This window comes from Passer domesticus, chromosome 3 (genome assembly GCF_036417665.1).
Source record: "Passer domesticus isolate bPasDom1 chromosome 3, bPasDom1.hap1, whole genome shotgun sequence".
NCBI lineage: Eukaryota > Metazoa > Chordata > Aves > Passeriformes > Passeridae > Passer > Passer domesticus.
Window position 1 is genome coordinate 110,887,038 of NC_087476.1, and position 23,266 is coordinate 110,910,303.

The window sequence follows — 23,266 nt, forward strand, 5'->3', positions numbered from 1 at the left end:
GATCTGACTTATAATGAGACACTGAGCAGTGCCTAACACAACATAGTGTTTTGCTTTGCAGTATAAAAGTTTAAATTAAAATGTTAAACTGCAGGATTTTTTATTGCTTGAGGCAGTATCCAGACAGATCATCATGGTCATTATGGCCACTGCTGTGGTAGAAATAGGCCATGATGTTGAAGGCTATGTGATGATAGCTCTGGGTACAGTAAGTGATGCCTTTGTCCTTGCAGTTGTCAGCTTACTGGGCTGATTCATCACTCTCTAGAGTGCTTGGAGGTCATGCAGAGGATAACAGGAGTAATCTGTTACCTGCTGTTGTTTGCTTTTGGGTCCTGTGTTTCACAAATGCAGAATGGTTGAGGGTGGAAGGAACTCCTGAGATTGAGTAGTCCAAGTTCCCTTCTTGATGCTGAGTGAGAAGCAGGTTACCCAGATCTATATCCATTCCCATTTTAAATATCTGGAAATAGAGACTACATAAGATTTCTGGGCAATTTGTTCCAGTGTTCAGTCACCCTTAAAGCAAGCAAGCTTTCTCTTGTGTTTTAATGGAATTTCTGGTCTTTCAGTCCAAGGAAAGTTCCTTGTTCTTGCCTTTCATTGGATACCCTTGTCCAAATCTGTCTCCTTTCCATTCACCTATAACAGATCAACACTGGTAAGATCCTTTCTGAGCCTCCTCTTCTCTTCTCTTGCTGTCTAAGTAATCCCAGCCTCCTCTTGTATGTCAGATGCTCCAGTACCTAAATCATCTCTGTGGCTGTTGGCTGGACTCACTTCTGCACCTCGTGTTTGTCTTGTGCTGGAAAGGTCTGCACTGGACCTGGTCCTCCAGGAGTGTCTCTCCAGAGCTGAATAGTGAGGAAGAATCACCCCTTTGATCTGTGTTTCCCAGTGCAGCCTGGTAAACTATTGGCCTTTCTTTTCACTGGGGACATGTTTCTAGCTCAGGCTCGGTATTTTCTAGGGCCCACAAGGTTGTCTTTTGCAAAGCTGCTCTCTGGCCTGTGCTGGTGCATGAGGTAGTTCCTCTGCAGAGGCAGTGCAATTTCTCTTTCTTGAATTTCATGAGCTTCCTGTTGACTCAAATTTCCAACCTCTTCCAGTGGCAGCCCAGCTGTCCCGTACATCAGCTGCTTCTCCCAGTCTTACTGGAAGCTTGTTGATAGCGCAGCCTGTCCCATGATCCAGGTCATTGATGAGGACAGAAAACACTATAAAACCAGAGGTGTAATACCCCCAGTGACGGGCTTCCAGCTGGACTTGGTACAGTGGTGATAACCCTCTAAGCCAGTCCACCTCAAAGTCTGTGCTTCCATCAGTCAGTGATGATGGGATGGGAGAGAGTACTGGAAACATTATCAAGCCAAGACAAGCAACATCCACTGCTCTCCTCCTTGAGCAAGCCTATCATCTCAGCACAGAAACCTGTCAGGCTGGTGAAGTATGACTCCAGTATGAGGTTCCATACATGGTGTTTCCCCATCTATCCCAAAAGACAACTGAAGTGGTTTCTGTTACCTTGCTAAAATGCTTTCTAAAATTAGATTCATAGCATGTAGACTATAGCAAAGCAGTCAGGGTAACCCTGACGAAAGGAAGAAATCATACATCTGACTCCATAATATCAGAAGGCAAATTAATTACTTTATTATACTATATTATTATATACTATATTACACCACAACTAAACTGAATCTGCACAAACACTCAAATCCACTGTACAGAATCTTTTGACTGTCTGCTGACCAACAGTCTGGACACATGCTTAGCCCTGATAGGCCAAGGAAACAAAACACCATCACTTTGGGTAAACAGTTTCCATGTTGCATTCTACTTTTGCACAAACACAGGCACAGCAAATGAGATAAGAATTGTTTCTTCTTTCTCTGAGGTTCTTCACTGCAATTCCCAGAAAATATCCTTGGGAATTTGTGCCTTGCTTTTCTCTGTGAAGAGAAATGCAGCCACAGCAGACCACTGATAGAAATTTAATAAAGCTACTGCTAAATAACATCTAATACGTATTGGTTATGCTGAAGTAGATGTTGCTGATGCTGCTGCCAGGCAGCCTATATATAGTACAGGATGTGCAAATGGGTATGGGTCTGTGTAATACAGTGTGTTATATAGAAGGTCTGGAGATCAGAGTCCCAAATCTGCCACAGAGTGATGCCAGAACTGATTCCTATCTGAGTCTAACCACAGGTGCCTCTGGTGACCCTGGAGCTATTTTTAGTAACCCTGATAAATCCACCATTTAATGTCATCTTGTCTCAAAAGTAAGAGGCTGGTACTTGGTATTTCTTTTCACATGAATCTCTGAATATCAGGCAACCTATTGTAGGAATTTGTACCTCGAAGTATGAATATATTTTGTAATGAATCTGGGCTTGAGTGAGTCTGCGTTTTCCAGTCTTCTGTTGTGGTGATATAAAACACCTGCTTGGCAACAGCTCTGGGAGTTAATAAAGTTTCTGTGGTAAACTATGAGAGGCCTGAGAATCTCAAACTAAAGTTATTGCACCAGTAACTCAAAAAAGCAATTCCTAAAACTCCTGGCACATTTATCCAGAGGGTTAGCAGTAACACAGAAATGGAAATCATTGTTGAGAGCCACTGCGTACTTGGAATTAAAATCCATCAGTCTTCTGAAGCTGAGGAAAACAATTTTCATGACATACAGATGCTTTTGTATTTCATAATCAAATTTCATCTAGGGTTGGTTTTGGCTCTATTTGTAGGGAAATTTGTATCTTCTAATCCTTATAATATACCTAAGTTGAGATGACATGAGAAGAAATAACTCACACAGAAGCTAGGCATTTTAAAATACTCTCAATGCTTTATTCTATTTAATTTCAGTAAAAGCAGATTTATCTCTGGGGGGGAGTGGGACAGAAAAAGAGTGAGGATGCCAACATCCTCCTCTCAAGTGAGAGCCTAGAGCACAGACGGTGGAAGATGAGATGTGGAAATGAAAATAACTGTAAACAAAAAATGAAATTTAGCAGTCTATTTTCACTCTTCTCAATGGAAAAAGAGGGAGGAGGACACCTAGTAAATCATTAAAAAGCTGTGTTTGCTTTTCTGAGTTGCACATTGAACTGCAATAGCTGCCAGCAGGGTCCTTTTGCAACCCTTGCTTTGGACTTCTCTTTAGGTCCTTCACATACCTGTCAGCAGCTTCCTTGCCTGCTGGGAATTTTGTTTGGTTCAGTGGAGCATAATGACACCACTGTGTCCCTGAGGAGACAAACAACTTGTCTGCCACTGGAACCAAGAAAAGTCTCCTAGCTTCTGTCACAGTGCAGGGTCTGCAATTTAGGATTGATCCATGCTCATAGCAGCCACAAATGATGGTCAGTTGGTGCAAATGTCATACACACATGTTGTTGTATTTCCTTTCAGAAGGGTTTCTGAACTTCATAACATCCAAATTTCGGGCATGCTTCTGGAGAAGGAAATTCTTGTAATGGATGCTAGATAAGCTGTGTAGTTTCTTGTGCTCAGATCTCTTCCAAAGGGTTACCTTCCCCCCCAAAAAAGGTGTTCTTTTTCACAGCTCATGGACAAACACAAATACATATACAGGGAGACAATGGGGGTACTTAAAAAGGAAATATTTTTGTAAGCGAAATAAAAAATGTGGGGTTTTGTCAAAGGGCAATGCAAAATTTCTGATAACCAGAAATAATTACAGTCTTCCCCTAAAATGCTTAATAGTGGTGTTTAAAAACAACTTAAGGAAACACAATGCATTTTTGGTCTCATCTTTCAAAAGTTGCAGCTGGAACTGCATTTCATAATAGGCTTTGTTAGGTCCTGTTGGTTTCTTAGGCTCCAGCTGACCATTTACAGTACGCTACAAAGGGACTTTTCCCTTGGTGCTGAATTCTTCCTGTAACAGAAGAGAAATGTGAAAAAATTGAATTAGTAGTGGCTGAGTGACTTTACAGAATCTCTTGCCCCTGATCATGTTTATGGTTAGTGAGCAGGCCCTGATAAACTGGAGTGAAACAGGGGATGGGATCCATATCACTGCTGAGGCGATACGTGCCTCTTGGGAAGCAGCCCTTCATAAATGGTGTCAAGTGGTTTTATTGGCAGCCTGTGCCCAAGGATGAGAAGGGAGATGGGTCAGACCATGTTATTGTGCAAGTATTTAAGTCCTTAACATTTTCCTTGCAGAATTCCAGAATATTGGCAAAAAGATGTTTTCATTTTTCTGTCTACCTTCAGACATGTCTTGAGGGATAGAGAATTGGAATCAGGGGTCTAGGAATAATTCTTGTGCTATCTGACTGGAAGTTAGTTCAGGTAAAGCAGCAGACCCAGCCGATCAGAGGGGAGAAGGTAGACATTAAAGACAGCCAGGCACTGATGTCTTCTAGCATCTCAGGGAATAAATAAAGCTCAAGCAGGCTTTTTGTTCTCATTTACTCTTGGCAACAAGCAGATTAAGTTGTAGCGCTCTTGGAGTGTGGATGTTAATCTCCTGGGCTGCTAATTCACTTCCTTGATTTACTTGCTGGGAATTTTTGTCATTTGGGAGGGAGGTAAGCAGGAAAAGAGGGACGGGAAGTGGAGGAGGAGAAATGGCATGTTTTAGATGTGGTGCTCTGTGCACAGGTAGATGTTCCGGCCAACTGCTTTAGAAGTAAAATGTGTTACCTCAACTAGTGATGCAGTGCTGGGAATTAGAGCTATTGTACAGCCCTGGAGACTGCCTTATTTCCTGAGTGACTAAGAGACTTTTTGGTAAGACTCAGGAATGGTATTTAAAGAGGATGTGCACGTGTGCTACAGATTTCACAGCTTGCTTTGCACAGAGTTAGGCTTCCTTTAAACAGCAGACAGACATCTGGGGGCACAGAAGTGTGACAGAAGAGAGCAATAAGCTGCTGTTTAGTTGGGTTTCCACATCTTAGCTGGGTGGAAATCTTGGTGCTTAGAATTTTACTTTTGCAAAATCCATGGGAGGGAAAGGTCCTGACCATGGGGCACTGTGAGGGAAGTGAGGACTCGGGTAGGAGGCACAGTGTGACCAGCCAAAAGTGGAGCTGCTCCTTTGGGGGATTTGGTATTTGTAAAGTAGTAGCCTTTCTTACAGCTCTTCTCCTGTGTTTTTTCCTCTTGCTCTGTGATGAGACCAGATGGGTGTTGCTTCAAAGGAGAGTTGGACACCTGGAGAAACCATTTCGGATCTCCCTGGAATATGTTCCTAATGGGAACAAGAGCGTGGCAGCCGTGGATTCCTTCGCCATGAAGAACTGCAGTTCAGGTAACAGAGTATTTTATTGTATCTAACTAATAGTGCTTTGATGCCTTTTTGGAGAGAAGCACGATTTCTGACTGCTGCAGACGCCACAGAAGGAAAGGTTCTTGTCAAATGAATAATTTAAATTTAAAAAAAAATAAATAGGGTCCCTCTCAGGGAAAGATCTTTTCTAATGTTACCTTAAAACTTTCCTTCAAGAAGTTAAAAGCGAGTTTGTTGGTTTGGTTTTTTGGTTGTTTTTATTTATTTTTTTTTTCCATTTGGGAAGAATAGCTATGAAAATTTAATTTTGGGAGAAAAGAAGCAGTATTCATCCTGACTTGCCAGATGCGTATCCTGACAACTTCACTTTTCTGCAGCAGAAAGTAGAACAGATGAGGGGTTCTCAGACAGACATCTTGCAAGCCATCTTTTTTTAATGATCATGGTTACAAATTTCAGGGTTGTTTTTTAAACAACTGTGGAAATCTTGATTCTAATAAAGTATGCCTTTATTTGGCAATGTTCCAAAGCAGTTATTGCTGAGCAGCCCCTAATAGCTTCATGTAATGTGTGGAATTTTAATAATGGGCAACCTAAATGGGGGCTACTTCTTTAAGTAGAAGCTATGTAATCAATCCAAGTATGTAAATTCACTGCTCTGTGCCAGAAGCAGCTGCATATTAGTTCTACCAGTTTTATGGACTCTGTGAATCATTCTGAAATCTTTAGGTGGCGTGTCAGTGAAGAATATTACTACTTATAGCTCTTAACGCATTACTTTTTGTCCATTTTATTTATTTGGAGTAGTGCTGAGTTGAGCTGCATGCCCTTCTTTTCAACCTCTCTAGGACAGGGAAATGTGCTGCAGAACATACATTATTTTGGTCATTTACCTTGCTCTCCACAAAGGCCAGTTGTATTAAAGGATTTATTGCACTGTTTGTACATAAAGGTGCTCTCTAAGCTCCAACAAGGAGCAGCCTGACATTGTGCTGGAAGCAAAGGCATGTTCAGACAGAAGGTGCCTGTTCTGCTGCTGGTTTAAGGACACAAGTCATCCACAGTGCTTTGGGAATTCAGTCAACAGACTGTGGGCACAGGAACTCCTGTCTTGGGAGCACTCAGGGGCGAGCCTGAGGTGCCAGACTGGGAGTTCTGACCAGCAGCAAGCAATGCTGTGCAGATGATGGATGTCAAGGGCTGAGGCCATGTGGATACATTCTGAGCAAAAGAAGGAACAAATCTCCCATTTTGCCTGCAGATTTGTAGCAAACAGCTACTCCTCTGCCCTGTTTATAGGACACAGTGTAAGAACAATGCCACCAGAGAACAAAACCACTTGTTCTCTTATTTTCGGTTGGTTTAGGTCACTAAGCCTTTTGTATACAGCTGAAGATGTGGCAGTGTACTTTTACAAGGAAAGAGGTGGTCATGAGCAGCTGAGGGTGACACCTTAAGCTTGGAGAAAATAGGGAAAGCAATAAGAAAAGATTAATCTAAATCTAATTTTTCTGCAGCTGTTAGAAGCCTTTGGGCAGCTTAGCTACTTGGATACCTTAATGCTACTGAAGCACATAAAACATGGTTGAATTTGAGAAAGAAATATCTAATAAATAGAAACATGCCTTCAGCCTGATTTTTCTAAGCCTTTTGAAGACCATAAACACAATTTAAAAATAAATTAAGGTGTACATACAATCTTAGGAAGTTAGGCCACCATTTCCATAGGCACAGATATAGAAAAATCACAGAATATGATGAGTTGGAAGGGGCCCATGAGGATCATTGAGTCCAAATCCCAGGCCTGCACAAGAGTCACATGTGCCTGAGAGCATTCTCCAAGCCCTTCTGGAGCTCTGTCAGGCTTAATGCTGTGACCACTGCCCTGGGGAGCCTGTTCCAGTGCCCGGTCATCCTCTGGGTGAAAAACAACAAAGGTTTGAAGAAGGTTGAAATTTGAGGTTGGAATTTGCTTTTGCATGTTTGGTGATTCCTTTTTTTTTTTTTTTTTTTTTTTTTTTTTTTTTTTTTTTTTGAGTTCCTTAATCATAGAAAAGATTTTGCATTGGAAAAAAATATTTCATCTGAACTGAAAAATAACAGTTTAAAAATTTTAAAAACTCGAAATCAAAAAAGTCTAGTTCATTGTCACTTGAATATCTTCACATTTCCCAATTCCCATAATAGAAGGAAAGTTCTTACAGTCTTTTCTCAGCCTTAGGATTCGAATCTGATCAGAGAGCCCCTACAGTCAATACAAAGACTGCTTGTACTTCTGTAGGTTTTGTCTCAGGACAACTTACAGGTAGCATTGCCTGGACTGCTACAACCAATTGACTTTCAATTACCGACTTAAATGTGAAGCAAATTGTGTTTGTCAGTGTGTAAAACCTAAGCTATTGATTGCCTAATTCTCTTTCTTACAACTTACTATTTAAATAAGAGCAGTAGCCAAAGGAAAAAAAAATACAAATTGCAGAGAAGTAATATATTAATTTAATAACATCAGTTAAGAAATTAGTTACTTATACAAGTAAAGTAATTGGTACAGTGGCATTTTATAGTGGATGGTAATTTCTAGTAATAAAAATAGAGTTCATTTCCTAAGTAATGTATTGACTTATTTATGATATTTAATGGGTTTCTTACTGATTTTTTTTATTGCAGTTGTAAATTAATTAATTTGCTAACTTATTTCCAAAAGTCTTAATTAAAGTACTTATTAACAGGCACAAGTAAAAGACAATACATTGTTTTACTTAGCAATGTTCGATTTACCAATTCTAAGTAAATTTTTACCTAAGGGGCGTGGAGACCAAATGCTTCTGAAATGTCTTAAAGCTTTAATGATGCTCCAGGGCTGTTAAAAGCAGTTATTTCAGACACTCAGCCTGTCCAAGAGGAAGCACTTAGCTTTCAAGTTTTCAAGCTCAGTAAGCAACATAAAAACCATTTATTTTGGAGAGGGGAGAGACCGTGTGTTGTTGATTAAGTTAATGCTTCTGTCCACTCAGCAACTGCCTTTTTTCAGTAGATACTGAAAGTACACAGAAACACACATTACCTTTGGAGCTGGTAGGCAGTTAGTTCTGTAATGATCTGATGGCTGTAATATGTATGCAAATTTCTGAAAGTTGGAGTTAAGGTTGTACTAAAGGCAAAATCCTTGATCAAAAGCACAGGACCTCTCAGGAAAGAAAAATTTTGAAGATCAGGAGGTGATTTTACTGAAAGAAGAGAGAGCAAAGGAAGAGTAAAAATACAGACTTACAACACATCTGAAGAAATATGATCAACTGCCAGATAGAATTTTTCATGATACCACTTGATAAATATTCTAGCAACAGATTTATGAATCAACTTCAGGAGATCAATAAGGGCTTTCTCCAGACAGGATTGCTTATGCATCTGAATCATTACTAAAATGATGTTTCTGTGCATTCAGACAAAACCTGGATATGTATCATTTCAGTTTTCCCACATGCTCTCTTTTTGCAGTTTGTCTTATAAATTAATTCGATGACAGGATGTTGTGGTTAACTGAACTTAATGAAATACCAGTGAGCCCCTTTTCAGAATGAGTTCTTGATGCTTCCTATTGGAAAATTGGCTAGAAAAGTTAACCTCTTCCCTACAGAAAACTGAGATTACAGCAGTGGATCAGAGAGAATCACAGAACAGGCCAGGCTGGAAGGAACCTCAAAAGAGGTTCACAGCTTTTTGTGTGAAAGGGAGTCTGGGGGAGATTATCTAGAACTTTGACCAGCTGCATCTTGAAAACCTCCAGTGATGAAGTCTCTACCACATCCCTGGGGAGTTGCTCCAGCAACTGCATCTTCTCACTATAAAAATAATTAAACATACATTTCAAATTGAAGCCCCGCATGACACACAGTTCGTTTAGATGTTATTAATTGAAAAAGGTTGTATAACATTTAAGTAATTTTCATTTGGGTAGATTGCAAGATATTTACAGAAATTTTCTTAAGCCACTAGATTAATTGTGACAGTAGTTTATTTTCATTATTTGCTAGCTGTATTTATGGGATGGAGGAGAGAAGGTATGAACCTTCAGTAGAATCAACCTTGTCATCTTACATGGTCTGGAGATCCACTTCTGTCCAGAAGTACAAGGGGACAGGTGAACAGAACAAAGAGCAGTCAGTATTTTGTCATTGTTATAAAACTGAAAAATAAACATGATTTAAAAACCAAAAGTAGTCATAATTTCAGGAGTAGCTGTTTCTATCTGAGGTTTAGGATTAACATTTACCATAACATTACTTGGCCTGTTCAGGTAATTTTTTTGTAAAGGAGCTGGATAATTTCCTTTGGCATTAATGCCATGGTTAAGAACCTTACAGAGCCAGAGAAAAGGTCCAGAGCTAATTGAAACCAGCAGGATTATTCAGTATATTGGCATTATGTTTCTTCATTTAAAAAAAATAAAATTAGGTAGACTGGCTGCCTTTTCCATCAAGTGGCCTATGCTATTTATACAGTTCAACTGGTCTGGTTTTCCTGTGGGTCTAATTTCACTAAGTAGGCATTTGGAAAAGCCTTACTATTTTAAGAGTATTTGCTTCCAAATGCTTTGGCGACCACCTTCTTTCCCCATTCACCTCTGCTCCCTCATGAGCTATGACTGATTATTCTGACTTCAGCTTGTGTGCCAAAAACTATCTCTAACCTGCTTGTGTTTTAATCCTGTAGGGATCTTGTGTCAGAGAAAATGCTGCTTTGCAGATGAGGGTGGTGGCTCTAGTGAAGTTAAATAATTTTAAAGTCATTCTAAAGTGAAAGTTATGTCACTTGTGGTTTGTGCCAATTTAAGTAAAATAAATGTAATGAACTTGTTATGGGGCTTATCTTTGTTTTCACTTTCATCTTTTTAAAATGAAGTTATTGTAATGCTAGGAATAAAAAAAAAATTAAGCAAATTTAGTTTTAACATTGCTTCCAGAAGAGGCACAGTAACTCAATTACTGGTAGAGTAGCTTCTTGCAGTAATGAATTAGTGATTATGCATTTCTGTTACTGGCTGTGAACACCTACTTCTTGCAGAGCCAGATTTAGACCATGGTGGGTAAGTTGAATAATTTAATCTATTTAGAACCTTCATATGCTCATCAAAGGAGCAGCAGGGGGGAAGCAAACCTGAATATCTAGAGAATTTGGGTTTCATAGACCTGCTATGGCAGTTTGGTGATCAATGGGACAGAATGTCCTATTCTTTTATTTAGTAATCAACTGGCTATATATTTGGGGTTTTAAGATATGGAGGAGGGGGATATGAAGAAATGTTTTATAATGCACTTAAAACTCATCTTTAAAATAGATGTTTTCATGCAGAAGGTGGAAAGGCTTGAACCTGCCACAGCAGCTCCAAATAGGTGTGCCTTACCAGAGTGAGCATGTTGATCCTCTCTAACTTAGAAAAGGTTAGGTGGCTTGGGTTAAGAAACAGAATTGAGAATTCTCAGCCTTTAAAATCCAAAGCGTTAATAGTCTGAAGAGAAGGACCTGTTCATAAGAAGTACTAGGAACTGCTCAAGAGACATTGCAAATGTTGGCACTTGTAGGTCTTAAGTACTTTTTAACACCTTGAAGAATTGGCCAATACATTATCTTTTTAATGCTGTATATGATTTTTATCCTGACCTTCTCCTTTAATTAAGGCTTATTTCAACAGGGGAGCCATTGATTCAGTGAAAGAAAATGAACTCTGTAATCTGCTTTCCCCAAATTGAACTTATTTTTATTACTATTAATTGCTGCCACTTACTTCTTGTGATGTTTTAACTGCTTGGATTTATTAAAACAATCATAGGATTTGCTATTATCATTTGAGAAATGGGAAGGACAATGATGATTTATGGATGACCCAATGATTTTAAGCTGGTATTACTCCAGATTCAAAGATTTATGCAATCTGACTCCACTGTGTAGGTAGATGACAGTCTCACTCTCCCTTTTACTCTCCGTAATAAACCCCATGCTAGCCTGTAACAGAGGGCATGGAGATCCTTGATTTTGCAAAAGAAAGAAGGACAGTTGTGATCCAAGTTCTGTTTTATATCCATGAAGTTCCCTATTAGCTGTAGGAAAGTTTTGTTAGTTCAAATAGATCTGGTGTTTGGAGTTGTTAAGACCTGACTGTGCAACTTGATTGATGTTTATGAAGAGTTGCAATGGTCTTTGTGTAGAACTGAGAGACAGTGGGGAAGCTTAGAAAGTCAGAACAGAAGAGGGAGAAGATAGAGCAGAAAGGAAATGAGTCAGACTGAGTCAGCAAAAGAAGAGAAACATAGAATCCCAGAATGGTTTGGGTTGAAAGGCATCTTAAAGATCATTTAATTCCAACCCCTCTGCCATGGAGAGGGACATTTCCCACTAGGCGAGGTTGCTCAGAGCCACATCCAGCCTGGCCTTGAACACTTCCAGGGATGAGGCATCCACAGCTGCTCTGGGCAACCTGTGCCAGTGCCTCACCACAGTGAAGAATTTCTTCCTAACATCTGAACATTTTCTCTCTCAGTTTGCAGCCATTCCCTCTTGTCCTGTCACTGCATGCTCCTGTGAAAAGTGTCTGTCCACCTTTCTTGTAGGATCCCTGCAGAAAGAGGGAGAGATGGTGACAAATCGCTAACACTGAAAACAAACGACAGGATATCAGGCAGGAATAATTGGTCTAGATGGTGGAAATTATTAAAAAGTTTGACCACTTAGAAAGTGATTGGAAGAAACATTTACAATCCAATTAATTAACTAGAGCAATCAAGCTTAATCAGATAGTCACTCAATCAACCAGACTGAACTAACTAAGTGGATAATCTGTTGAACCGGCAAAGAAACCAAGTGAGGGAAATGCAGTGAATTGTCAAAATTTAATGAAATGCACAATAATTAATCCGTTAACATTTAAAATTATCAAAAGCAAAGATAAATATGTAGGATGTTCAGATGGAAACTAGTCTCTTTTGGTGGCACATCTCACCAGAGCCTCAGAGGCATTAATGAGCAAAAATAGGTTTTGGAAGATGAAGAACAAGAATGAAGAGAATATGGCACAATAAGGAAAGAAGATATTCTGTGTTTGCTCGAAAATGAAATAATGCTAACAGCAAGAATCTTATTTTTTTAAAAGCCTGCTTAAGTGTCACACATACAAATGTTTTGTACTGAGGTGGTTACCACTTCTCTGTAGTAGTGCAGTACGCACAAGATTGAAAAAAGGTGTAATTATTCCTCTTTCTTCGCAGGATAGAGTCCTTAAGGTTTTGGCTCAGGGCACTTCTGTACCTCAGGGCTTATCCTCTGAAATGTTCAAGTCCAGCTTGGTTTCTGTGTTTGAGAGTCTCACTGTAAATCTGCGCCAGTCGTGCCATAAGACCCTGTCCAGCTCTTCCCTCTTTTTGTCCAAAGCCTTCCCCTTCCTGGCTCAGGAGCCCTGCTTGCATTGTCCTGCTGTTCTCTTTCTGGCAGGTCTACTGCAGTCAGCTTTCTGAGCAAACCGATTGCTAAATTAACCCACAGAGGTGGTTTTTTTGGGGTTTGGTTTTTTTTTTTTTTACAATCCAGCACTGTATCCAGCATGGGAGAGGTGTGGCACCTTGGTGCCAACACTGAGGGATACAGTGACAGTCCGCAATAGAGCAACTGAAACCAAAAAGCCTCGACCTTGTCATTCCAAATCACATCCGTAACCCTTAAATAGAAATGACAACTGAATAAAACTACTGCACTGGGGTTTTTGTTCCCTGAAAAGTTTAAGAATCTGTAACGTTGGACTAAGTTTTCTCAAAAGCCGTGCTCTTTTAACAAACGAAGGTCCTTTATGCTGTGTTTGGAGATTCACAACCAGTGGCTGCCCATCAGAGTCTCAGGCAGTATCATTAAGCCTGTATGTTGCAATTCTTTTACTCTGAAGTTGTGAAAAACGTGGGGAGAGAGAGCAACGTTTAAAAGCTGCCAACTGACTTTGGAGCACAAATTAATGGGAACCACCCTCCTTAGTCCCCTAGGAGTTTTCCAAAATGCCATCATTACTGCCTGGCACTGAGACATGCCTTCCATCATGAGGATGAGAAGGGAGGCAGCTTCACCAAGTGCCTCCATAAATGAGGTGTACAGGGCTTTTATGAATTGAGCCTTTGAAAGCCCTGCTAGCAAGGCTTATTGATCCAGAAGTCACACATGGATGGCAAGATCTTAAATTGCAGTCAGTTTTTATTACATGAAAGAAATTTTAAGAACATACCTTTTCCCCTCCCTCCCTTTTTAAAATTACTGCCTGCTGAAGTTTTCTATAACTGGGAGGTTGCAAGAAATTAAATGAGTCAGCTGGATCCTGGGTCCAATTCCAAAAGTGTAATGTTCATGGAACATGATTGATGTAGTATCAGTGAATTTGTAAGCATAGGAAGAGGTTTGGAAATTGTTTTTTTCAGATCTACAAGGAAATATAAGTATAAATTTTTCAAGTCTATAAGAAACATTTGTCATGTTCCAAAAATATCATCAGTGGTAGATCTTTGATTTGATGTGAACACAGATGAACAATGCAGCTTTTCAGATACCTAAAAACTTTGAGAGTTGAGAAGTAATCCATCTGGTTCTGTGAGATGATGGGCTGTGCCTTACTGGGATCTAGGCTATTTTGGTGGAATTGGGTGCACCACAATCCACAGTAAATTATTTCTTGGAGGGTACAGAATATTCCTTGCACTTAAACCCAAATGATGGACTGGATTTTTAAAACATCATTTAGAGCTGTAAGCAACAACTGCATAAATCCAGCGTTAGGTTATGTGGTACAAAACCAAACAACAACAAAAAAATTATGAAATTTCAATATTTCTGTAATATTATCACTGTTGCTATTGATTTCTAAAAAGACACAAAGACACTGTTGTCTCTTTAAGCACCTCATGGAATAACTGTATATGTAGACATGAGCATCAGTTAATGAAACCATAACAAAAAGAAAGCAATTGCTGTGAGATCAGAAACATTAAGTGCAAAGTTTTGGCAACAGTGTTAACTCAGCCCTCCTGTGTACTTTTGTTGTACACATCAGTAACAAAACAGTAGGAAAATGACTCACCTGTCTGCAAAAATTGCCAAGTGGCTTAGACAGCCAAGTAAAGGAAGTATTTCTTCCATGGGAGCTGTTTCCCAAAGCAAAGGAAGTGAGTGACTATGCAGTTACTTGTGAAGAGTTTCTGCCAGTAAAATTACTAAAGCACATTGCACGTCATCCCAATAACTGTTGGAGCCTCAACTGTTTGCACCAGCTTGAAGATCTGCCCCTATATATTTATCAATTATTTTATTTATATATTTATCAAATCTTTTGAAAAAGGAAGAGCAAAACAAGAGGTTTCATAGCAACATTGCTGATTTGAACTTCAGTTATTTTATAATTCCTCATCTCTTCACAGCCAAGTGAAGAGTCAAGTTTAAGTTACAGCTGTTCTTTTGCTGCAGATAGAGGAAGCTGAAGCTGCCACAGGATTTGCAATTATACATCTTACTGTACTGTTATATAATTTTTTTTTTAATTAACAACTGGTCAAGACATGGAGAAATGGAAATAACCTTTTCTGTTCTGTGTTGGAAAAGTTCTGTTCCAAGGGATGTTTGCACTGCTCATGTTTGCACAGAGTGCTTTGCCGTGGTCTTCCATGTTTATGGTGTTTATCTTCTGTTTTCTTCTAGCTTCATCTTCGGAGTACCTCTAGCTTTCTCTGTTCCCAGGTGAAATCAGGCAATTCCTCTCATTTGGACAAGCCTACTTCTCTTTCCCTTTAGCCATAAAACATTTTTGCCTGTCTAATCTAATCACAAAACCTTTAGGGCAATTTCTTTTCCATTATAAGTTTATATTGTAGTAAATAGTCTTCATCTTAATTGCTGATTTGTAGAATGTGAAATAATTTGTGTCTTTGTGTAGCTCCCCTCAAATTATAATAAATGTGCTTCTGCTTGCTGGTTCTGTCCCTAGCAGTACCAGGCACCAGCAGTAATGCATTACAGTTGTCTTTCTCAGAACATTTCTGCCTGGTTCATATGACTTTTTTTGATTTTCAAGTAAACAGTGCCTTTCTTTCCTGGACAATTAGGGTAATTTCTTAAATGAAACTGAAGTGTCAAGATGAGGCAGATGCCACCAAATGTTAATCAGTCATGCAGAATAACTCTTCCTACAGTGCAAGCCCACCATGATACTGTTCAGTAAAGACTGCAGAGAAGTTTATTACGGTTTCCATTTATTCATCTTGCTATACCATCTCAAAACAGTAGTCTCAGATGAAATGAAGAAAGTTTCTTTTCCAGTTTACAGAGCCAAGCAATGGACTTGTCCCTTTCTCCCTATTTCTTTATCTTAATAGTGTATAGGTGACCTTTTTTAGCATCTCTACATTCTGCTGATGCTGCTTGCTTTTTTCAGTATCTGAACAAAGGCCAGAAAATATTTTCAGTGGATGGAAGGAAAAAAAAATTCCCCTAAACTCAACTTGTGAAGCTAATTCAGTTTGCAATTCTCAGTCTAGACCTCAACTGAACTGTCAGGGAATAAAATCTGTATAATAAACCAGTCATCTAATTCACAATATCACAAGATTCAATCTCCCTAGGCAAGATTTAGTTCAGACATTCAGGTGCTTTGTTGTATGAAGTTAGACAAGATGGTATTCATCTTTTGTGACTTCAGCTATCTGAAAGTTAGGCATCATGTCAAAGCTGGTCTCTAGGGTCCCTCTGTAGTCAACAGAGAGAAAAAGAGGCACTTCAGAGGGCAATTCATCCCACCTTTAACATCATCGCATCATCAGAGTGTCAGAAAGGGGACAATGCTTTGGTTGAAGAATTGGTGTCTGGGATTTCTAACAGCACTATCCTTTTAAAGGCAGTGGGTGCTTTAATACCTGTAATCTAGAAGGTCTGCCCACCAATTTCTCACTTGTGAATGAATAGGGTCAGGCGAGGAATCTAACAAACAGATTCTCTATTGAATGTTCTCAACATTCACTGGTTACCACGCCAGATCAATCATTTTAGAGTAATTGTTTTGCAGGAGTTTATTCAGAGTCTGTTAGAATAAACCCTGAAAAAAAATTAAATTACTGTTGAGTGCAAGATTAATGTTGCTATCCAGGCATATTGTACAAAACCAGCATTACCAAAACAGGCTTCATTCGTGCAGCTTTTACTGGGTGCTTCCAGCCAGACCTAGAAACTTCCCTGCACTTCTCTGCACAGGGAAACCTGTGTGAAATATAAACCAGAAATCAACCCCATGTTTTTCAGCCTCTCTAGATATTTTATGAATGTGTCTAGAAAAGAAGACATATTTCTAAAAAAAACCAACAAACACGGTTCTTTCACATTCAGGGAGGAACATTCAGATACAGAAGTGATTTCTGAGCAGTGAAGTGGGTGTTGGTAGCAACAGAGCTGCAACCCAGAGCCTTCTAATGGAGTCCTGTAGATCATATTTGAGACCCCAAATCAGGCTTTTTGAAAAATCTACTTAAATTGAGTTGCAATTGGATATTGGATCCCATGCTGCTTTCCAAAGAGTGGTAATAGAAGATCCACATTAATTTTTCACTTACTTCCTTACCAGGAGGTGCAATCCCTTCTATTGCATTATCTTGTTTATTTTTATTACCCTTGTGAATGACTCTGTCACTTCTGTTTAAGCAGAAGCAGTAACTCAATCCCTTAATACAGCCTTAAACAACATTGCTTCTAAATGAGGTTAAGATCTGTATTATATGCAGCATTTGTCTTGAACCTTAATTCAGCCTGCTTCTGAAAGGATATCTTGTTACATTCAGGAGTAAGTCATTTCAGATCCAGTTCCTGGTGATCATTGAGTTCTAGACTAAATTTCAACTGACAGGACTTCTTAGGCATGATGCACTGTTGAAATGCATGTCAGGGAATTTCTGTTCCTGTATATTAATGTAATCAATGTTTCTTCTTTACCAGAAAAATTTAAACCAAAGTTTTTTACTGAAGAGAAAATTGTACCAGGTATGAGGTTCTTTGGGGCTTTTTGTTACATTCTGTTTTAATAATATAAAATACTATTTAAAAAAAAGCTTTAATCATTTCATGTACATAACCCAATCCCTTTATTTCCATCTTTGATTTAAAGAGAGGTCCCTCTTGTGCAGTTCTTAACTGAGAAACAATTTCCTCAGAGTTTGACCATACTTGCAGTTTCTTTTTTCCCATTCCCCTTGGTTTAGAAGCAGATTTGATCTGATATTTCAGATAAAGTCCAAGCTGTGTTTGAGTTTTCCCAAAGCTGCAAAGGTAAAGGGAGTTAGCAGCCTGATGTTCCACAGTATGTCCTCTGAAAAAAAGGAAAGCAAAATACTCCCTCTTGCACAAAGTGTTTTGCATGGGCTAGTAAGAACATTATTATGTATCAGAATTATCTAACATATTAGAATGATGATTTTTAAAAGGGACTAGAGAACAGCCTTTCAGCAGGTCACGTGAGTCTGGGAGATGCTTCAACACAGCCCAGAGAGCAGCTGTCACTTGGAAATGAGAGAGGGTCACATAAAACCCTTGAGTAGGTAAGAATTGTTGTGCTGGTGTCACCTGTCTGACTTTGCCTGAAATAAATTAGGGAGTACTTGCACATGCTGCTTGATCAGCGGATCAGGAGGGAAAGTAGTGGTGAACAGATGGAGGCAATAACCTCTCCTGCCAGTGCAGCTGGGGAAGGATGCCTACCTGCAACCAGAGGGACTTACCTGTTCCACAGCTACAAATAACTCCAGGATCTCACCACAGCCTGCTGTAACTCATTAGTGCTGGCAGCTGTGAGCTGCAGTGGTGTTGCTAAGGCTGGAGCCTTGCACTGCCAGGAACTTGTGGAGGGGGATACCCTCGCCTTGTAAATTTGTGACAGCATAGTTGAAAGTACTTGGGTATCTGGTGACTCACAGTGAGTAACACCCAGAGAAAAGCACAAGACACAGACTTTGTTTGCAGTATTTGGGCCAAATACTCAGATCTCAGGGCCTTTCTGGGGCAGTTCTTGCTGTAATTTCTTCAAGAAGTATTTCTGTATTTTATCAAGTGTGTAGACTCAGAGATGGATATTTCATGAAAGTACCATTTTTGAGAAATACATTGTGTTTTTAAAGCATCTCTCTACCTTCAAATGTGTGCATCCACTTAAAAGATGTTTGGGTCCAGACTTGGTGCTGTTAGGTTTCTTTTGCTGTTTTCCACTACAATGAAAAGCAATTTCCACTTGGATTTTGGAAATCTGAACAGTTCTAATGGTATCAAGTAACTTTGATCAGAAATTGAAAGTGTCTTTTCATCATCTCATCCTAAAACTGTAACAGATATTCAGTGTTTCATCTACAGAAAATTTAATAACTTAGCCACCATCAAAAATTGTTTGACACCAAATATGCATTGCTGAGTGAAGGTAGTGATTTATAACATTGCATGAGAGATGTTAGTATCTAATTTACTGCATTAATCAGTGAATGCCAGATCAGTTTGCAGATTGCATGTAGATCAGTTTAATCTGTCATCTTAATTGTCAGTGAATTTTTTAATGTTGAGTTTACTTTAACTGTTTTCCAAGCTGCTTCTCACTGAGATGGAAATAGCAGTATAATAACTCTACAGTGCCCACGTGAGACTGTGCATGCCTCATGGCTGGTTTTGTGCTGCTTTCCACATCTGAGGTTCCCTCAGCTAAACCTGAGTTTTGCTAAGATTTGCATGGTGTGATGTGTGCCAAATGGAGAGAGCGTTGTCAGCCCTGTCAGTGCTCATGTGGTAAAAAGTTGTGTCTTTGGTGCTCTGGGTGAGGAGATTTCAGGGGACAGCACCAAGCTGAAGTGACCAGAGCTCTCTCAGACATGCTGCATTAGCATGTGGCAGTGGCTCCAGTGATTCTGTCACCCTGTGCTTGTGATTTGGTGACACACTCGGCATTGCCTTCACTTGAGAGCCTCCGTGGTGTTACACAGGGAGAGCAGCGTGCTCATTTATATATATATTATTTTAATAATATATCTATTCTATAATATATCTATAATTTTTATATATTGTAATTTTCTAATTTATATATTTTCTATTATTTTTATTATATATATCAATTCTAGCTTGTTAAAAAAGCAACCTGGTGGGACAAAGCTGTTCAAAGTGCAAACTTAATATGTGTTTTGGCAAAGCAAAACAAGAAAAATTAGTGGAAGAAAACAAGTTTTCACACCTTCTCCCTGGACTCTAGGAGGTGGTTTTTTTATTGGAAAATATGTTAAAAGGCATAAAGAAAGCATGAAATATATGAACTGAAAAAAATTTTGAACAATAGCAAGTTTCCTGAAGCTAACCAATGTTTTATTTCAGGTCAAATATAATCTTTTGAAGTACTGCTGAGCAAACATTTTCCTCTACAGGAGACATTTTCATTTTAGATAGCTCTTAAAAATGAGATTTTTTTTCTGTGAAAAAAATTATGCTATTCTAAAAAGTAGCAAGGCCATATATTCCCCACAAAATGGTTTTTTAGTTTGGTTTTTTTTTTCTGTCACAGCAAAAAGAGACTTATCCAAGGTCTTTGTCAAGCAAAGACGCTTATCCAAGGTCACAACAGAAGAACCATTTTGGAAATCCTGACCATCAGATTCCTGATTTGATAGGCAGCATTTCTGGAGGTCATTTGCTAGCAGTGCAAGGCCCTGCACACACAGATGGAGTCTGGTTTAAAGGACCCCAAGAAAAGATGCTGGACTGCTGTGTTTGGTCTGTTTCATGCTCAGTTCTTGATTATTTAATTCTTTCTTCATTTGCTTTTCCCTGAGAAAGGATACCAGGCTTTTTATTTCCAAGAATACGCTGGATGACCGATAACTTGGATTTGGCACCCTGTCTTTGCCAGGTCTCAGTTCCTGGGCTACCCTGCTGCTCTGCTGAGCACAGAATGCAGCTGCTGCTGTGAGCCCACAGGCCTCTGAGCTTTCTGACCCTGTCACCACCCATGGGACCTTGGACCATTGATTTTATCCACATTAGATGCTAGGGCAAGGCACTTTTATCATCTTTGTGATACCTCATTGACAGACTGTTTAAAATTATATTGCTCACTAAAAAGCAGTAGTAATGACCTGTGGGATGGAAGGAAGGGCACGGTCCAAGTGGAGCTGAGAGCCTTTGCTGTAAGTGCAGCTGCACAAGAGCCCTGCTGCTGTCTCTCAAGAGGTCCTGGAAAAGGGGGCAAGGCATTTTTCCTGGGGGAAGTAGTAGGGCAGTCGATTTTGTTACTGGTATTTCAGTAAACTCTCTGAATGGAGATTCCCTGTGTCTTATGGGTTGCCTTCCTGGCTTTGAGATACTGCAGTGATGTTAAGCTAGTGGCATTCTTTATGGTGGTGAACTACATCCACATCCCATTAAGTTAAAGCCCTGGGAGAGCTGGAAGTCAGGTATTTTAACTATTCTCTTTGTAAAAAAATATATAGTGGACATATAAAACCTTTGCACCCAGTATAACTCACTATAGCATGGAGAGGACCATGGGCAGCTTAAGGTGAGTGGAAGTACAAATACAGTGACCAGTGGGGCAGAGTAAGAAACAGGAGTGCCTGTCCCTAAGATGGCTGCCCTTATCCAGATAGCCACTGCCTGAGAGAATTCCTAATGAAATGTGTACAAAAATTAATATCAATGATTACTTGGACTTTTAAATTGATACTTCAAGATCAAATGTAGACACACACAAAGTAGCTTTGAGGTCTCCCCTAGTCTATTTTATGGCCAAAAGAAAGTTTGGTGGTTCTTTTTTGATTATGCAGTGCATTTATGCACTTTGTACTGCCAAGTGAGTGTGTAAGCTTGCTTACTGTAACCCTGTCCTAAACTGGTGGTGGTTTTTGCATCAATACCTCCTTTGAAACAGCACCATGATCCAGTAGATGTTTGGTGGAGTGTACACATAATTTCACTGCTTCTTGTAGCTGGTAAATTGGTTCATATTTCTCTTTTCTTAATTCCTGGTACGCCTAATTACTTTTTGATTGCCAGTCATTTGGAATACTGTGCCTGTGTGGCTGGGTATTTGAGGCTGTTTTACTGCCCCTGTCTGCCACAAGACCAGACTAACCCCATTTACTTTGCTGTGGGGCTACCATTTCATATTCTCTTTTTATCATTTATTTTTTACCAGAATGTTTGTTTGCTAGGACTTGATGAAGAGCCGTGTTTCTTCCTAATTCTTTATTTTGTATAATGAATTGTTGAACAGTTGTAAAGGATTTGCCTGCTAGGAAGAGGTACATTTGCATTTTATAAATAGATTTATCTAAAGTCAACAAGGTGCTATGCTTTGCTGAAACCTACCCAGCTGGGAGGAGCATTTTACATAACTGCAGTAGCAAATTTGTGAGAATTTAATACTACTGCTGACAGTAATTAAGTGATTAATTAATGGCCAGCTGAATAAGTTAGCAAAATGGGGGGAAAATGGGTTGGAAAAATCTTGAAGGGGAGCTTTCACTAAACAGAAAGCTTATTGGCAAAGAGGATATAAAGCGGTATTTTGGGTAGACTGTATGTTTTATGGTGCCAAATTTAAGGAAGAGGACTGCTAAGAAAATGACTGCTCTAAGTAATTGTATGCAATCTCCTGAGAGTTGATTGCACAATTTATTCATTGAAGGGTAAAGGTTTCAGAGAAAACCTAGAGTCAGAGAGAGAGGGAGAAGTCATGCTCTGTCTCCTTGATGTCTTTACTCGTAGCAACAGTTTGTTAAAATTCCTATCACTGTATTTAAAACAAGTTCAAGAGCCATTTTTATATTAACTACACCACTCTTAGTCTAACTGCTCTACTGCTGCTGGCAGCCCACAGGCACCTCAACCTCAGGGCATGGTTATTCTCTGTACTCATATTGGTCAACTCTTGCAATCCTCTCTGCATCTTGTTGTACTTTTGGAACGTGATCTCATGTGGAAAGCATTAATCAAAGAGTCTGTCAGCATGCCACAAGAGAGTAGAGAGTCTGCCTGAAACCAGGGTGGTAGTGTTGGAATTGTAACATTATCACTTTCTCCATTTTTCCTTGATATCTTCAGTATGTACCTTGGCTTACACAGAGCTAGTCACTTTGTTATTCATTGACATCTTTTTTTTTTTTCAGTAAGTGTTCCCAATTTTCATAAGTTTTGTGCACGTTCAAACATGAATAGAGGTCCTCGGGCAGAGATGTGGACTCCTGGATGGAGTCTTCTCCGGGCTTTTTTGATGTTGTGGGCCACTGACCTTCAGTAGCTTTGCTCCTGGGATAATGTCATTCAAGCGTAGCCAGGCCTCAGAGCACAGCCTGGGACACAAGCACACGGGGCTGTGCTGGCTGTCTGTCCCTCTGGACTGCCTTCAGAGCGCTGAGATGTTGGCAGTTGTTGGTGCATCCAGCTGGAAGAGTCACCCATGACTCAGTGCATCCGTGACTTCCTGGTGTTCAGCGATGTGTGGAAATGGGGGGACATGGAGACTTTCCTTTTCCTTGCCCAGAACTAAAAGCTGGAAGCTTTTAGTGCATCCATGCACATGAAGTCCCGCCCTGTGGCGAATCTGTTGTGTGCAGGCACTGCTCTGCCTCACAGCAGGTGTTCAGGTGCAATTTCATTGCCCATTTTTTGTGGGTTTGAGGTAGCATTGCTCACTTTTCAAAGTGGAAATTGGCTGCTTGATGACAACTTGTTGCCTTCCCACAACTGCAAAAGTTGGCACAGTGGAAAGGGGCACTACAGGAAACTTACTGCCCCAAGCAAGCTTCTGCTTCTACCTGGAGCAACAATTGCTCTTCCACTGTGGGGCCACTGCTTTGCACAGTAAGGGAGTGGCTGTGGTGTGGGGATGAGTCCCTGCACTCTGCTGGGAGGCACCACTTGTGAATGCTCAGGGCCATGCTGTTTTGTGATATTCCACCCACCACCCCCAGCAAC

The 23,266-nt window shown here is 39.8% G+C and overlaps 1 protein-coding gene and 1 long non-coding RNA gene across 5 annotated transcripts in view; one reads left to right on the top strand and one right to left on the bottom strand.

The window, feature by feature from the left end:
• Positions 1–23,266, top strand: part of ALK (ALK receptor tyrosine kinase) — a 305,573-nt gene that overhangs the window by 196,024 nt on the left and 86,283 nt on the right. For all 4 annotated transcript variants that reach the window (XM_064415113.1, XM_064415114.1, XM_064415115.1 and 1 more), the window contains one exon: positions 5,160–5,287. In XM_064415113.1, the coding sequence (XP_064271183.1) occupies positions 5,160–5,287 (128 nt within the window). The remainder of the gene's footprint in view (positions 1–5,159; positions 5,288–23,266) is intronic.
• LOC135298239 (uncharacterized) lies at positions 16,325–18,175 on the bottom strand. Its single transcript, XR_010360256.1, has 2 exons — positions 18,046–18,175; positions 16,325–16,537 (listed from the first exon to the last, which is right to left on the bottom strand). It is a non-coding gene; the product is annotated as an uncharacterized LOC135298239 (long non-coding RNA).